This window comes from Rissa tridactyla, chromosome 1 (genome assembly GCF_028500815.1).
Source record: "Rissa tridactyla isolate bRisTri1 chromosome 1, bRisTri1.patW.cur.20221130, whole genome shotgun sequence".
Lineage (NCBI taxonomy): Eukaryota > Metazoa > Chordata > Aves > Charadriiformes > Laridae > Rissa > Rissa tridactyla.
Genome location: NC_071466.1, coordinates 142,019,215 through 142,036,903, shown reverse-complemented (window position 1 = coordinate 142,036,903; position 17,689 = coordinate 142,019,215). Strand labels below are relative to the sequence as shown.

Below are 17,689 nucleotides of genomic sequence, written 5' to 3'. Positions count from 1 at the left end.
TCCAGATTTAGACTGAGGGGCAGAAAAACAACCTTCTAAGAAGTCCTTTGGGTTCTCCCTTTTCTGTGCTTGCTCTGTTTCCATAGTAGAGACCAAACTGTCTGTCTTACCACGGTATGAAAATGTGATGAAGTAAGAGTTTTCAAAGAACTCATCTCAATGAGAAACTGAGTGCCAAATAATCTAAAAGGTGGACTTACACTCATGACCAGTTCCTTAAAACCGAGTCCTTGTCATGCTGCTCTCTCTGCCTCTAAGCATGCGGTTGCAGCTGTTTCCAGAAACATCTGCACATCTGTCACTTTCGATGGAAACTTGTCCCACCCATTTTTTCAGTAATGACATCTCTGTCTATGTGCTTAGCCACATACATTCCTTTGCAAATCTGGTTTTAAACACCTATATCCCTTTGAAAAAGGGGGATGGGTTTCTCAGTCAATAGAGACAGATGGAGTGTGTCTCAGAGTAGGCGACGGAAAGGGTCAGGGATGGTGTGAGCAAGAAAGGATCATATGCTTTAAAGTCTGTCTTCAGTGTTTCTGAATGACAACAGTAATAGTGTTAATTGGGAATTAAGCCTCCTGTTTAACAAAGAATTATGGCTCTACCTTCTCATTCAGCGGGTAGAAGTCTTCGTCCAGAGAAACGATCCGAAACAGAACTGAAGGGTGTAACGGAAAAGAAGGAAATTCCACTGTTAAATTTGTAGCCATTACCAGGAAATGTCAGTGTTTCCATAATTTATAACTCAGACTCATTCCACGGATCAACAGGCTGTGAATTGAGATCTCTAAGTTATGGAAGCAATTACTTCAGCTCTTTCTCTTGCAGATGGCGAGAGGCAGATAAATTTAGAAGGATAATCAGGTCTTGGCTGAACTGAATTGTCCCTTGGGAGTGCCAGTCCTGCTTTGTTGATTCAGGTGCAGCCAAGGGAGATTATGCTTTGAAGTCATCCCAGATTCATGTCTCTAGTTGAGTAGAATGAATCTGAGCCTGTGCTTGGAGGATGGAGAATAGGAATGATGAAGGTACCACATGCCCTAGATCTCAGCTGACAGAAATAAGATTTACTGAGCACTTTAACTCCTCCCATGAAGAAGTCCGAAAAGCTTAATAAAAGTATGGGGCCTCTAGGGAATGAAGACTGTAAGATTTTCTGCTGTCAGAGTCAACACCAACCCAATTCCCTGTACCTGTCTGTCCGGGCTTGTAGATAGGTTTGTCTGTCTGGACGAAGACTAGGCTTTCAGAATTCTGGACCAGCACCGACTTGCGGCTTCTGAACTCCAGTGTCGCCCCCTTCACCATCACAGTGAGAAATGCCATGGATGTGCTATTGGATTTTGGAAGCTAAGGAAAACAAAGAGGATAACTGCTTTACTGATTGACCCTGTTGCACTAAACCTTTGAAGGATGGAGTATTAGCTAGGTCCAAAAGTTCCCTAAAAGGACACCAAAGACTCAGTGCTGGAAGGAAGAGAAAAAACATGATTTTCTAATATGAACTTGGAGGGATTGTCTCCTCTGTCTCAAGAAAATCTTCTTTTTCCTTCAGGAATTGTTGCAATGATAGATCTTCTCCATTTCCTTGAGGTTTTTTCATGCCTCCTCTTCTTCCAATACTGAAAGTCTTTTCCCTTCCTTTATTAATACACTTTCCTTAGAGAAATATGGAATCTGATCTTGTTCCATCCTATGATATATCAAAATGGAAATCAACCCAGATTCATTATTTAGGGGGTGGGACCAGTTGCTTACATTACTCATCAATGAGCCTTCTGCAGGAAACAATCATGAATAAGCTCCAGAAGGAGATAAATGACCTCATGGACCTCACTGTCTTTAACCGTTCCCCAGCTGCTATACTTCTCTTCTCTAGGGAAGTATATTCTACTTCCCTATTTTTCCTCTGAGATCAAACAAACATGCGGCGTGTTCTGCTTTAAAGTCGGTCAAAATTCTAGGATGGAGGATCCCAGAAGAGTTCACTAATCCTTGCATGCACAGAAATACCATGTGGGACACAGAATTGGTAATGGTGGGAAATCATTCCTCATAAGGCTACCACAGTCAATTTTCTACATCAAATTAATTTTTTTGTTTGGCTTAGCTTAGAAGTCTCTGATTGTCTTATGTGTCTTATTTCTCATTTCTGGACTGTTTAGATCTACTATCCCACATCAATAAACACAAGGGATGAGCCCACACGGATGAGGTACTCACAGAGAAAGGGATGCAGGTGAACACGTCCTTCTCCGACACCACGTCATCAATCAAGCTCCTGTTTTCCCCTTGATACTCGAGTGTGGTGCTCAGTGTCACAGACTCATTCAGGTGGGTCAGCTGAACACAGACTTTCTCAGAAGAATCAGTGTGTATCAGAAAGGGCAGTAGCACCATATACTGCCTTAGGAAGAGAGGGAAGCAAGGATCAGGAGGATCAGAAATGTGAAACGGTTTTAAGGAAACAGTATTAAGTGAAAGTAAATTAACAAATCAGCATGCATAATCCATTACTGTCCCTGGGCATTGCAGTGCACATACACATGAGCATTCATTTTATTTTGGGTTTATACATATTAAATTGCCTAACTAATTAGCCTAAAAGCAGGAAAATGCTTGCTGTAGAAGGAACAATTTCTATGCTAATAGAGAGTCCTTTACAAAGGATGTGTTGTTCAGCTTCACAGCAGGGAGTAAGGACGGTGTGAAAGGTTCCAGGCTGTTAATTGATTTTTGTATATCCCACAATCTCCTATTGAGACTCAATGGCATTAGCTAAAAAAGGTTGAAAATTCAGCAGTTTTAGGGTTGAAAAAACCACCCACTTGTCTGGCGGCTCCTGTCTTTGCCTATCCAGGTTTTCAAATCCTTCTCACGCTGAGCAAAAATGTGAGTGCTTGCAGTTTGGGATCTTATTAAGATGAGTACACAAAGGATTTCAGAGAGTAGTGGTTTACTGCAACACAAGTGTACTTGCATCTTCAAAGGGCTTTTGACAAAGGTCCCTCACAAAAGACCCTTAAACTAAGCTGCCATCTAATTAAAGGGATCATTTTACTAATTTTTTACTAATAAATGAAATTATTAATTCTGACCTGGTTTAATTGTTTAAAAGATAGGACACAAATGTTAAGAACCAGTGAAAATCTCCGGAGTCTGTGTTGCGACCCCTGTTGTTCAGTACATTTCTAAATGATCTGGGAAGTACCATTTTCTGATAAGTGTCCAGGGAAAGAAGATACCTAAAACTGACTTATATTTTTGTGGAAAACATTTGTCATATGGTGAGACTGTGTAACAGAAATGGCAAACAAACTGTTCATAAGGGGAAAACCATCAATAGAGGAATAAAAAATTACCCCAACAGTATATATGCTATCGTATATATCCTGTATCACTAAGTGGGCTATTACCACTCAGACATGAGAACCGTTCACTCTTGGAAAATCCTTGTTCAGCAATAAGCAACAAATGGACCATAAGGAACTGTGCAGAAAGGAACAGAGGACAAATCAGAACACATCATTTTGCCATTGTTAAATTGCATGGTACTTCCACATCTCCCATATGGTGTGCATTTAAAAAACGGATTTAGCAGAAAAGATTCAGTCAATGACAGCAGAGATGATCTGGAATGATTTCCATAGGAGGATACACTACATAGGTTAAGACTCCTGCTTGCAAAAAGGCAGGACAGAAAGCCGTAAAGTCATGGTGTGCATAAAAGAAAGTATGGCTTGTTCATCACCTGTGACAATGCATGTAGTAAACAACACCTGGTGAAAATATTAAGCAGCTGGCTTAAAAATAGAAGGAAGCAGAAACTTTTTCACTAGCGTACGAAATTAAGCTGAGGAACTTAGTGCTACCAGGTGCTGTAAAATCCAAATGTACAATTCTGGTATGGCCAGCTTGTGTGCTCTCAAGCAGCCCAAGAAGGACACATATAGCCAGGCTGCATTAGGTGACAGAAAGCAGACGACTATCCTGGGTGAGGAACAAAAGGAGCCAGCAGGTGCCACTGAGTTGGATAATTAGGGCCTTATCTATGTGTCCAGCCAAGTTCAGGCCCTTCAAAGAAGCTGTCACTCCCTACCTGCCGGTAACTCTCCAAAGCATATGGTATGTGACCTATGGCACCAGCTACATAAAATTTGGTATAAGGCTCATAAGGGCGAGAAGATCAGCTACTCCTGATATTATCAAAAATGTCATAGGTAAATTCACTGCCCAGAAATGGCTAGAAAACATAGCAGCAGAGGTGTAATCCTGGCCACTTTAAGACCTTGAACCTCTGATTGATAGAAGCTCCATGAGGCTACAGCAGATGGGAAACTAATTTCCACAGTACTTGCCTTGCTCCTCTACTCTTGTTCTACAGCACCTACGACTGGCCACCAACACAGGCAGAAGACAGAGCTAATGTAGTCCCCTGGTCTGATGCTGGACCATTTTTATGGACCTGCTATTGCTTTTTCCCTGCGCACATTCAGGCTATCCAGATGTAGCAGCAGGAGGTTCTGGTGGCAAGTCAGTCTGCAGGGTATATTAGTCACTACATGCATGGGAGAAAACCTGTGGTCAGAACTGCTCATACCACTTTTCCATGGGCTCTCCAGTGAGGAAGGCTAATGTGCACCTTGATGGATGGTGCCAGCCCTGGGGAGAGAGATAGCTGGGCCCGTCCAGAGCTACGTTATTGCCTGGGCTCTGAGCTTTTGGGAAATCCTAAAGCTACTGTGGAGGCAGTGGGACCCAGGCAGTACCTCCAGTTCCCTCACCACTAGGCAACGGGATAAAGCGTGGCAAAGGAGCCAGCCGGCAACTCTGGTCAGTGCATGCTGCTGCAGCAGGAGTGAAAGGAGGGTGCTCCAGCCACCCAGAGTGTGACTTACAGCCTGTGACTATCTGCCTGCTCCAGTGCTCCCCTTCCTCCGCAGCTTTCTCACCGCAGCTTCACCCTGTGCCTGCTTCCCCTAATCTCACTTCCCCTGCCCCCTGTCAATGGCACTGGCAATCCGACTGTAACATCCAGTCTACCCAAGGGACAGCGTGACCTAGTTTGTGGGGAATTTGGCCTCATTCCTCTTCCTGTTCACTGTTCTGCTGAAATTTTGGCCGACGCGCAGAACTTCCCCCTACACTGGCTTCCCTGCCTTTGAAACAAGGATATGAAATACGCTGTTTATAGACCTCTCTTTAGCTGTTTTGGGATGTGTTGGTGAAAAGAGCTAGAGGAATTAAATTGCTGTGAGGGTTTTAAATAACTTGGGTCACAAAGTCCATGTATAGACATTCCAGGACAAAAAGCATCTGGGCTGCCAAAAGAGACCTCAGCAGCCTCCCTGCATGCAACGGAGTGTTTTGAAAACAGAGGCAGTGACTCTGTCAGAAGCAGGCAACAAGGAGGGATAGGAGACGCTAGAGAAAGTGGCTGAGGCAAAAATGATGAGTTTGTCTACACACAGAAGGTAATACTCTAGCCTAAGATGGACTAATGTCTGTGTGTTGACTCTCAGCTACTTCCTGGAACAAACACCCAACCAAAGAAGCCAGTGAACTTCATCAGCTCCATCAGTCCAAATCCACTCCTGCTGATTCATGTGCCATCATGACCTAGCATTTCTGACTATATGCAGCATATTCCCAAGCACGTACGCTGCGTTGTAAAATAGCTGGCATGCACAACCACATATCAGAATGGGAGTGCGATACTGATTAAATGATACCCCCTATTGATTTCTTCCAGAACAGATCTAGAGCAAGAAAAAAAAATAATCTTGCTATCAGTATCTTACAGAATCATAACATTTTTGGTTGCAAGGGATCTCTGGATGTCTCAAGCCCACCTTCTCTCCTGCAACAAGACTGTTGCGAAGGACTTCACAGATGGAGTTCCCACCATCTCTCTGGGTCACCTGGTCCAGTGCTGCACTAACTTGGTGAATAAGTGTCTTTCTAATATATAGTCTGAACTGTAATTGTGTCTCCTGTGCAGCTGGCCACATCTGAAACAGAAATAGCAGCAAGAGCTGCTGCTCAAAGAAGCTATCTCCCTACTTGTGCTGGGCACAGGGAGCAAGCCTTGATTGGAAGCTTCGTTTTGTCTTCAGCTCAAGGGGGACTTCCCTTCTGTGTTATATACAGCGTCTGATCTACACTCTAGCACTTAAAACAGAACGACTACCCTTACAGCTACCTAGCAGTGCACTGCTCAGATTCCACCGCCTCCCTGCTCCCCAACTGTTTTCTGGGCTCCTACCTTCATTCTGTGGATCCCAACTACACCCCTCTTTCCGTCACCTCCCAGCCCTTCCTCCTTCTCCCCTCCCAAAACGGTGCTCAGGTCAGGGATAAAGAGCAGGATGTTGCTCACGGGAGGAGAGAACTGAGCGGGACGGATTCATTCCCTTTCCCCCTGATCTCGGGCAGGGATGAATTAAGATTACTTAATTGCTTAATTACATCAGATTACTGTAGGGAGAAAGTTCAGCCTGACCCCAAAGCAGACTTGGCTGGCTGATCTGTCCCCCAAGCACCCAAACAGGGCAGATGAATGGGAGGTTGACGGTACAGTGTGAGTCAAAGGTCCTTCGGTCTGAGCCAGTCACCGCTTCACCTCTGGCCACGCAGTAAGCACCAGCAGTAGTGCTGCACCCTCTGCTACAGCCACTAGCGCTACTGCGGTGCTGGCGGGCACGAAATCTCTGCAGCAGGCATGAGGACACCCGCGGTGGTGAGAACTGCGCTTCTGCCAGCACACCAAGAGGCACAGCGTGTGACAGCAGCCAGGGTCTGAAGAGGGAAGCTGCTCCCATCCAGATTAGAGCCTCCGGAGCAACCCTCTCTGGTAGGCGAGCCTGGGGTGGGGGATGCCAGCTCCAGCCTGCCTGTGCCATCCTGAGCTGCCTCTCTCCTCGGGGCTCTCAGCAGGGTGGGCACCGCAGCCACGCTGCTGGTCTGCAGAGCCCTGGGGTGGATGCCCCAGGGGAGGGTGCCAGCACCAGGCTCCACGCCAGAGGAAGAAAATCTAGGTCACAGATCCTCGTTGGGAACAAGTACATCCGATGCTGCCAAGGGAAACAAACCGGCTTGAAAGAGACAGGAGAAAGGGGAGCAAAGTGGCTTGAAATCAACAGGAGAGTGGGGAGAAATAACTCCATGATCAAAACAAGGATACTACAGGAAAGGTAAGTACATAGATTCTGGCATCATGCTCACGAAAGCCCAGGCACCTGAAGGTTTCTAGGAAAGAATAGACTTAGTTGTGAGGATCCAGGGCTGGACTGTCAGGCAGCTGCAGGGCAGGAGTGCGGGCACTGGCAGAGATGTGGCGGGGTCCCAGGACTGGACAACCAGGGGGCTGCAGGGAGAGGGGGGGAGTGCTGGCAGAGCTGTGCAGGAAGCTCAGGGCTTGGCTAGTTGTGAGATGCAAGGTAGGAGTGGAAGAAGCCGGCACAGTTGTTTGAAGAATGACGGAAAGGAAGAAAATTGAAGGAGAAAAGGTGCACGAAGACCTCCCTCCCCCTTCCGCACGAATAGCTTACGGTTCTGTGGTGGGAGAGGTATTTCCAGGAAGGAAGAAGAGGAGAAGGAGGAAGATGTTTGGTTTGCTGGGCAGCCCATTCTTCCCCATGGTGCAGAGCAGGACGTGGTGAGTCAAGCAGACACCCAGCCTGGTCCGGTGCTGCTGTTTTCCTGCACCTTGTAATTCCTCTTCACTCTCTGCTGGGTCAGCCTCTTTATAACTGCACTCTGTAAACAGCCCAGGGGCTGGAGGAGATAAGGGCTGGGGGCCAGGACCCGTCCGGAAACTGGGAGAGGCGTGTAAGGAGGAGCTGGAACAGAAGGACAGTATTTGGCCAGAGACTTTCCAAGTGGGGGAAGGGTATCTATTGGATAGTGCTTATATTAGAAATCTTTGAATGATTCATACCGTGCTTTCTTCAACCCATCAGAAGTCCACGGTGTTGCGGAAATGAACTATGTTCAGCACAGGGCAATATTCCCTGTGGGCAGCATCTAATCACAGCACTCTGATGTGGGGTACTCTGATCTTGTGAAGCCAAATGCCAATGTTACAGGTATTTTAAGAACAAAAGGAAACCCATAGGCAGAAACGTTGTCCTTATTAGGGTAACAGAATACTGCAGTAATTCGCTGACACAGTTGCCAACAGTGGTACAATGGGTTGGAAAATTATTCTGTCAGGAATATAAACCCCAAATGAGGTGGGGTACTGGTCTAGGTATGGAAATAAGTTATGTTTCCTCTGTGAATATGCACGAATATTACACAATGCTGTTGGGAGATATCCTTGCCCCCTGGGCATGGTGATCACCCTCCGTCATTCAGTGTCACCTGGAGCGCAGATGTTCTAGGTGTTCAAGGTGACTCCTCCTTTCCTTTGCCAGATGTAGATCTGTGCTGCCGTGAGCCATGTTTGTGACAAAAGTCACTCAGAAATAGTGCTGCTCACTTGACTTGGCCTTCTGCAAACTTCTGGTAGGAGCAGTTTATCCAGAAGTTGAATCCAGTAAGAAAAAAAGTTTGTTGAATTCCAGCAGGTCATTGAACAGAAATATTCAGTCCAAACTATGAGCACTCCCTGAGAAGTCTGACTAGGTGGGGTGTTTGCACCAGTCCACGGAAAATTGCAAAATTGCAGCTGTAGGGCTGTCAGCATGCCCTCCAGTGCTTGTGGACTGAAAGGATTCAGTAACATTCTTTACGGAGATTGATGATCCTTGTGAAGAGTTCTGTTGTGTAGGAATAACCCAACAGAGAAAATGCTTCAGCACAAACCACCTTGAATGTGAAGCCACATTAATGGCAGAATTTCTCTGATCTGTGCAAGGGAGCTTATTAGATCACAACAGCACAGGCAGCCCTATTTGCTCTTTGCCTGAAGGTAAAGCTTTGAAAAAGAGTGAATGTTAAGACTGAAAGTTAGCTATACAGTGTGTCTTGACTCTGATGTAGTAGCCAGGAAACTGCAGGGAAGGGCTGTGCAAAGGACCAGGAGAAATGTCTGGGGATGAACGGAAACTTAAGAATGGTGTTAAAAACTCAGGGACAGTCTCTCATGGAATAAAATCTAACACCTTTTATGAACTGCAAAGGTTAGCAAAACAGTCAGGAGGCAGGCAGTGTCTGATGGGGGGGACGTGTTATATAAAAGTAATATGGAGAAAGAATGAACGCATTCTCACACAAACCAAAATATTTAGCAGATTATCAGTTAAAGATGGAAACACTGATTAAAAAGTGGTTGTGTAACTACCAAATAATAAAACCCACACAGATCTTTCTCCAGAAATGCCCCCTATTGTCTGTCCTCCCATTCCTGTCTTCAACTTCTCCAGTAAACAACTCACGCAAAATAGCAGTTTTCAAAGCAATAGCATCCTGGTCATTTGCTGGAAAACACGACTCACCGTGAGTTGCCTGTTGTCCTTTGGGCTGCTTTAAACTGAAACCGAAAAGAAATCCAAATGCCCACACGCGAAGTACACTTTAGCATGAGCACGTAAAACTAAAATTCATAGATCTACAGGTCCATCAAAACCAGCGATGCAATTGAGATGCTGCTCATTATAGCCTTCTTCCTTCTACTAAGCAATTTACCATCCACAAGGCATAAAATATCTGCTTCTCAGTCCCCTCAGGAACCACTTACCATCTCTCTGACACTCGAGTGACCACTTTGCTCCACAAGCACTAACTGCCCTTGAGCTCAGGCAGTTGGTGCTTGAGGTGGTTCCTCTCTCACCAAGCTCAGAATAAGTGGCCTGAACTTGTTCTTAACTTGAAAGCTTTTTGGTGCTTTTTCGGACCTGAAGGAGAGACTGGGTGTCTGAAAGACTGGCTACTTCTTCCAACAAGGCTAGCTGGACTAATAAAAGATACCGCTGCTGGAAAAGACATGCAACATCTTTGCCATACGTGGCGATGGCATCAAGGAACTGGCAATCATGATTTTAACCGCAGGAAAGAGATTTCCTCGTATGATAATACTTCATACATGTCTGACGTCACTGCACACCTGACAGATGAAGAGGCAACCTGCACATAGCTAGTATCTTCAGTGGCTAGCCCCCTGTTAGGCTGGTACAAGGCCTAAGCGGATCACTGTACCCAACTGTTGACCACAAAGCATTCAAATTAGGCCACGTCACAGTAAATGGTTGCTATAGCCAAAATGCCTAAATCTAATTTCTTATAACCCTCCAAGCAGCGTGCATCTGTATACTGAACAACAGTAATGGACTGAGGTTCATCCTGCTTGAAAAGGAACGATTGCATAAATTTACTCTCGCTTTTAAGGGTAGCCTATCTTTTGGCTGTTCCATAGGTTTTTGAAACTTCTTACCTGTTTCCTCTGCTAAATTAAAATTATAACATTCTCCTAAAATTTTATTTTGTTCCAAAAAGATCTTGGGAAAATTAGCTTAATTCTAGATAATTCTCAGAGAATTTACAGTGATATGCTGGTAAGTTACATGTGCTGACACATTGGATTTCCTTTACAGGTAATATCATATTGAAATGGGGCAAGATACCAGGTCAGTAAGAAATGGATGCCTTGGAGCACTTCTACTTTGCCTGAAAGTGTCATTATTACTAATTTTTTTTTTTTTTTCTGGAGGATTTTATTCTCCACAATATTTCCTTTGCAAGTTCCTTTCCACCCGCACTTTAAAATATATTATTTTGAGTAGGACTGACTGATGTAAAAGATGCAATTAATAAGTTAACCCAGGCCATCATAGATATTGATAAATTCCAATCATAGCAAACCTTATTCTGCAGATTCCTGTAAGCCATACAGTCTTCACTGCATTGCCTAGCAAAGATGAACAGAAAAATGTGAACTGTCCTACACCTCCAAGTGTATGACCACTGTCAAAAACAAGTATATTTTTCCAGTGTGCACTGTCACTCAATCAGTTTTAATCAATCAGTTTTAACCACCTTAACCCAATTGTGGTGTATTTTCCTCTGACTTCTTTTCAGTTACTGTTGTTTATCTTTGTAGATGACTACTGATTGTCTGATAACAGAGTGTCTCAGTGCTCCCTGCAATTGCAGGAAGAAAACGTGTCTATGGGTGGGTGTAAATACCCTTAGCACTATCACAGTACTATTACGTGCAGGAATCCTTGTCTGCCCCAGCAGTCTTAAGCCATTTTGGAACCGCTGTCACCAAAGCTAAATAATTTCAAGAAGGACACCTGCTTCTTTCCTGTGTTCCTGTTCTGTCTTCTCAAGGACGGTAGCAGAGCGATCAGTCTTCTAAGCCAAACCCAAGCTGAAATTCAGCCTTTGGCTTTCATGAAGAGGCGTGTGTTAAAAGAAGAAGCTGAGAAAACAAGTCTTGGTAACACTGATATTGTGCCTAAGATGGTCCGTGCACTTTCACATGAGAAGCCCTGGTGGAAACCGATAGCTCTGGCAAAGGAATCTCTATTCAATGCCTACATCAGCTTTGCGTGAGCACAGGTGAGAAAATGGTTGCTGTAAAACCTGAGACTTGTATTAACAGCTCCAATTAATAAAATTGTGTCAACTGTTCAGCTGTAGGCTGAAAAAATCTCTCAGGAGAAAAAAAGAAAAAAGAATCCACTATTTTTCTTTTAAAGGAAATACAAACAATGATATTTGTTTCCCCAGCCTATGTATCTAAAGCAAAGAAACTCAAAGCAATTTATTTCAAATTACAATAAAGCATTGCAAGAAAAAGTACTTGTCTAAAATAGTAGGAATAACAACAATACCCAGAGAGATAAAAGAGAGTTTATTATTCTGTGGGAGGCAAAACATTTCACAGGCCACAGTGAAGAGAAGGTCCTTTATCAGAAAACCTCAGAAAATATGAACATTAGACAAATTGCAACATGCCAATATGCAACAAAGTGAAACACCATAAAAAGGCTTCATAAGCTAAACTTCAAATTAAACAGAAAATATCAGAGCAAATAAAGATTATCCACTTTAGCGGCCTGTTGAATATCTTAACCTGAGAGAAGGGCCTGGTGGCAGATTAACTGCCTTTCCCAGGCGCGGGCAGCTGTGATGCCAAATATAACTCATTTTTCTGTGGCATCATATGAACGAATGTGTAAATACAGGCATGGCAAAGGCATCAATGAATTACTTTTATTTTAGTGCATTTTGCAGATTAAATTGCAAACCAAATGTGTAGCTGGGCTTTATAAATAGTCCCGTGACTACAGTTTGAGTGATGTAAGGCTAGCCCATTTGTGGGATGAGCTCTATACAAAGTAGGGTTTATCCGCCTTTCCCAGCTATATTATAACAAATGTTACCTGTATGAATAAACTTTGTCTTGCCTTAAAAGAAACCTATACTGTATGTTGCAAAAAAGGCTTCAACCAAGGTTGTTAACCCTCTGGCATCAGAAATCTGCAATGTGTCTGTCTGGTACTTACAGTACACAGTACACACAGAGTAAGACCAGTTGTTGAAATCCCACTATTAAATCCGTTAAAGGTAATTTGTGAACAATATGTAATAATTTAAAAATATATAAACAAGAAACTAGATGTTTGCATGTTCACAGATATTTTTTGGATATTACAGAGAAATTAAGATAATCCCTGATGTAGTAAAGCATGAAAAGCTATTTTCATTTGAACATTTGTATTCCTCAGACTATTGCCAAGGAAGGGGAGAGAAAAAGCCAAGCCATGTACAAAAGTGTCTGAAAACAGCACTTGGGACAATTAACTATACTCTTTCTGAGTTATATGACTCCACTTTTCTGATAAAACTTTACCATATAAAAAGACATTCAAAATGCACGTAGACTTTGTGTTTACCTTCAGCTGTGATGTTATTGCCTGGGCTCCCCCTCTCCTCAGGCGAGGTACAGGCATCTCAGGAAGGTCCTTCTGCTGGCTCCGAAGTTGGTGTTCAAGGCAGGTGGAATGAAGCTGGAGCCAGGTTCTTCTCAGAGGTGCACAGTGGCAGGAGCAGAGACAACGGGCCAAGCTGCATACAGAGAAACTCTGAGCAGATGGAAGGAAAAAATGCTTTCCCCGAGGGTGATGCAACAACAGATCAGTGGCCCAGAGGTGCCATGGGATAGCCATCCCCAGAGACCATCCAAAACTTCATGGCACAAGGCCATGAGCAGGAGCGCCAGTAAAGAAAAAGACCGTATTTACATGGTATAGGCATTTCAAAGATTTTCCCCGTTTATATTTGATGTTCATTTAGCTACAAAAAAAGTGAACCCCCAAATCACTGCCCCCCTTCTGGATGGCTTTGCTAGAAGGTGTCGGCACCTGCCGAGTGGACCACGCTGTACTTGCCCAGTGTGACACCCTCTTGCTGCGGTGGCTCCGCAAGGGCTCACTCCTCTGGCCATGCTGGGGGAACTTATGGCCCTGCACAGGGCAGGGACTTGGGCCCAAAGCGTGCTGGCTGAGCTGCAGCAGGAGGGAAGGGCTTTATGCTTAGCTTAGTTACTGAGTTACTGGGTAACATCGGCCAAGCCCAGGCCACCCTGCTGTGCCGCAGTTAAGCCAGACGTCATTTGGTGCTCAGGACACGGGTCTTTCCCCAGCGGAGAGAGGATATGGGATTCATCTGATAAGTGTTTGTCCAGATTTTTGAGATTGAGTATGCTAAAGGAAAGCAAGACAAGAAGTCCTAATGGAGTACGAGACAAGGAAATCAGATATTCTCATGTTTAACCCTTTCCCCTGCATCTCTGCTTTCTTCTGTTGCACCTTGTTAGGCAGGGCAGAGCTGGCCATGTTTGGCCCTTCAGGTCAGCAGGGAAAGGGATATGAGCCATGATGCTGTAACGCAGCTGGAGAACGTGTAATTTATTTAGACCCTTTTGAACACAGTGTCCTGCTACGGAGCCTGCCCTGGCTGCAATTACACTGCTGCTCATCCCTCCTGTTTCAGGATACCCTCCACTGGACACAAGTGGTGGGAAGGGGACAGGACAAGACCTCATCTAAGCAGGCAGGGGATGTGAGGAGAGAGCCAGCAGTGCATCCCACGCTTAGTGCACAGGACTTCCCAGATGAGCTTTACCATGGCGCAGACCTCAGTTACTGGGTAAGTGTGGCCACACCATGACTTGACAGGAGGGACAGCAAGGGGAACCAGTGGGACCTAGAGCTAGAAACTTCCAGTAAAGTGAAGTAGAAAACATGTGGCACGGTTATGCAATTGCCTCTGGTAATAACCCAGCCTTCACCTCACCATGGGTACTGAGCCAAAGAGTGGGAGGCTGAAAAAAATGTGCAAGGTTAGCACTTTAGGAGCACGCACGTAGAGCCCTGTCAATACACGGTATGGTGATTTTTATTGCCTCCACCTCTGCCTGCCTCGTTCATATTTACCCTCCCTTCACTCTCAAATAAGATTTTTTAAATCTCCCAGCTGTCAGGTTATATACACAGTGTGACGACACAGGGTCCGGGAGTCCTGCTGAAATCACGTTCTTAAGGGAGGTACTGGTTTTCACAGCAGGAACACTGGTGTGGCAGGAAGAGCAAGCAGAGGACTCCAGGGCAGGATCAAAAGGCATCAGGAGATCACTGTACTGAGCTTACAAAAGGATCAGAAAGGGGACGAGTGAGAATATTCCTTGAAGGAGCCTTGTAGGTCCTGCATTCAATGTAATGCCTTGCTTTTAGGACTTTCTTGACCCTCAAAAGATGGCCCTTTAGGAGGTCGAGCAGAAAGAAACTTTTGCTGTTGAGCTACAGGAGTATCTGGCACAATGTTGCTTCTCCACTTGAAAAATTTTTGAGAAACCTTTTTATTGTAACTCTGAATAAAAAATTAAAATGTACATGAGTGATGTAGGCCTCAGGAAGGCCTTCTCTGATGCTGCGCATTTCACAGCCGATGGTGACAGAGATGTGACCATGCTTCTATGTCACCTGTCTGATGAATCAGGTGGTGGGGGTCATTTGACTGCAGACATGGCCCTACCTCCCTAATTGCCCACCAGGTAGGTGGCAAATGAACTCAACAAATAAATGACTGGAGAGCAAGACTGAGTTCTTTCCTCAGAGCTTTTTGACACATCATCATTTCTTGATTGAAGGTTCCTCTGGCACATTTCTGGTCTTCTCTGATCAGTTAATTGGTTGGTCATCACACACAGAGAGGAAGGGTGGTGAGGACAAAACCTGAACATCAACAAGTATGTAACAAGATCTGGAAAATAAAAGAAGTCATACAGCTGTGGTCTTGCTGTGCCATTGTTTGACGGCTTGGCACTCTTACCTGTGACACTGCAGGGGTCACAGAGGATTTGAACCAAAAGGTGGAGCAGACAAATTCCCTAGACCAAGGACTTCTTTTTCTAATGAGAGTGCTGGGTAAGCAATGAAGGGGCCTAAGCAAGAGAATGCTGCTACACTGGAGCTTATCTTTCCGTGGAGGTCCATTTGTTTTTTCTCTAGATCTTGCATCCTGCTGCTCACATTGTGGATGAGACTCATCATCCACAGTAAAAAAGCTTATGTTCAGTTTCCAGAACAAGTGCAGTCATTATAAGTCCTCTTCTTCTTAACTGGGCCATGACATCAGTCTTTAGCAGATCCGTCAGTGTGAAGTCCCCATGAGCAGCAAAGCAATTCCCATGGCACAAATAAACCCTACAAAGAAGGATTTAACACAATAAGTTAAATTAGTAAGCGTGACAGAGCATTTTAATCAAAGACATACTGATGAGATTACACTCTTTGTTACCTCATTTTTATTCATAAGAACCTGCATTTTAGAATAGCTTTTAATGTACTTCTAACAGAGCCATGCACAGAACCACAGGAGATCCAGAAGCTGAAGAGCAGACATGAGGGCACTGGCAGACAACCATAGTAAAGTTTTGATTTTCCCATTTCTCATGGTGTTTCTGACTCAGTCCAAGGACCTGCACAGCAGTTTCAGCGGATACTTTTATCTGTCTCCATTCTCTGGTAGATTTTTTAAATGGAGATGTGTACATCTCAATCCTATGAGGACAGGCTGAGAGAGTTGGGTTTGTTCAGTCTGGAGAAAAGAAGGCTCCGAGGAAACCTTATAGTGGCCTACCAGTATCTTATGGGGGCCTACAAGAAAGCTGGTGAGGGACTTTTTAGGATGTCAGGGACTTTTTAGGACGTCAGGTAATGGTAGGACTAGAGGGAATAGATTAAAACTAGAGATGGGTCGATTCAGACTGGACGTTAGGAAGAAGTCCTTCACCATGAGGGTGGTGAGACACTGGAACAGGTTGCCCAGAGAGGTGGTGGAAGACCCATCCCTGGAAGTTTCTAAGACCAGGCTGGATGGGGCTCTGAGCAACCTGATCTAGTGGGAGGTGTCCCTGCCCATGGCAGGGGCGTTGGAACTAGATGATCTGTAAGGTCCCTTCCAACCCTAACAATTCTATGATTCTATGAATACTGAGTGCTGTGAACCGGCATCTGTGCCTTCGAGGAGGCAGCAGTAGGGTAGCTGTGAGCACCTCTTGAAAATCAGTGAGCCTGATTTTCTCACACCTGGGGAAACGGAGTTTGCCTAGCTTGTACGTCTTGCCAAAATTAAAGTAGTTCTGACCTTCTGAGACCTAGTCCCCCAGTCTCTGGGACTGAATGATTAGGATTATCAGATTACAGAGGAAGAAATGATATTCAGTCTAATGGGTGTCCCTGTTTTGCTTAGTCAACAATTAATAAACTTGCATCAGTTTCAGGTGCGTGCCACGAAACAAATAGCTGAAACAAGGCAGCCAGGTTCCAGAAATCCGGGAGGTGTTGGAATGCATTTTAAGGAATATTGCTGTTCCCTGCAGGAGCAGAAGCCAGGGAGAACATGATCTACATGTAAAAATATGCAGAAAGAGAATGAGCACGGGACGTTTATTAGATCTGACTGCAACCAGCAATTAACTGTGTGAGTCACAGGATAAAATCAGGTAACAAATATTACATTTTCAGTATGTAGAAGAAGAGTGTGCAGTGGGAAATATGCTCTTGATAATTTAATCGTTCAGGTTTGGCCTAAGAGGAAAAGAAAGCTTCACAAGAATGATAAAAATGCAGCTTTTTTTTTTTTTAGGACTTTGTTTCTTCCCAGAAAACGATGTTTGGCTGAACAGAATAACATTTGGCCAGACCTGAGGGGGATTTTTATGAGTTCCATGTGGGATGCTGAAGCCTTGGCTTAATTGGCCTTAAATCCCCCAGAAAGATGCACATCCTGTATTCACATCCACTCAGCCTGCTCTCCTTCTCAACCTTGTTGCTGTAACTATTGATTCTCTTGCCTTAGTCCAGTCTCATGTTCACACAAATTGAGTCAGTTGCTACAGTTCGGTGTGTGTCAGAAAAGCAAAATTCACAGCCTTTCTTGCTTCCCTCCTGCTGCCAGTGAAGTTTTAATTTTGGAATTTAGCATGGAAATCTGCGCTCTACCCAAAGCAATTTCATGCCCCACAAATTCCTTGTCTGTGAAACTTAATGAAATGGCTTTTTATAACATCAATATCATGCATATCCTGGATGGGCAGCCCTGTGCACTTCTAAAATTAACACATCCCTGATGGATCCGGTGAGCATTTGGGTACCCTACTGCCTGTGGAGACTCAGACATCTGGTTTGTTGAGGAGCCAGGCCTGGGTAACTCAGAAACACAAATCCCACTG

At 44.5% G+C, this 17,689-nt stretch overlaps 1 protein-coding gene and 1 long non-coding RNA gene across 3 annotated transcripts in view; one reads left to right on the top strand and one right to left on the bottom strand.

The window, feature by feature from the left end:
• Nucleotides 1–7,784, bottom strand: part of LOC128911964 (alpha-2-macroglobulin-like) — a 41,739-nt gene extending 33,955 nt beyond the window's left edge. Inside the window, exons 1-4 of the mRNA XM_054207613.1 lie at nt 7,554–7,784; nt 2,227–2,410; nt 1,197–1,353; nt 609–661 (exon numbers count right to left, since the gene is read on the bottom strand). Of these exons, the coding sequence (XP_054063588.1) occupies nt 609–661; nt 1,197–1,353; nt 2,227–2,410; nt 7,554–7,642 (483 nt within the window). The 5' untranslated portion in view covers nt 7,643–7,784. The remainder of the gene's footprint in view (nt 1–608; nt 662–1,196; nt 1,354–2,226; nt 2,411–7,553) is intronic.
• Nucleotides 6,856–17,407, top strand: LOC128911991 (uncharacterized). Of its 2 annotated transcripts, XR_008467333.1 has the most exons (5): nt 6,856–7,196; nt 10,539–11,508; nt 13,948–14,103; nt 16,838–16,960; nt 17,104–17,407. It is a non-coding gene; the product is annotated as an uncharacterized LOC128911991 (long non-coding RNA). The 2 variants fall into 2 exon arrangements; XR_008467327.1 differs by having other exon boundaries at nt 6,856–11,508.
• The last annotated feature ends 282 nt before the right edge of the window (nt 17,408–17,689 follow it).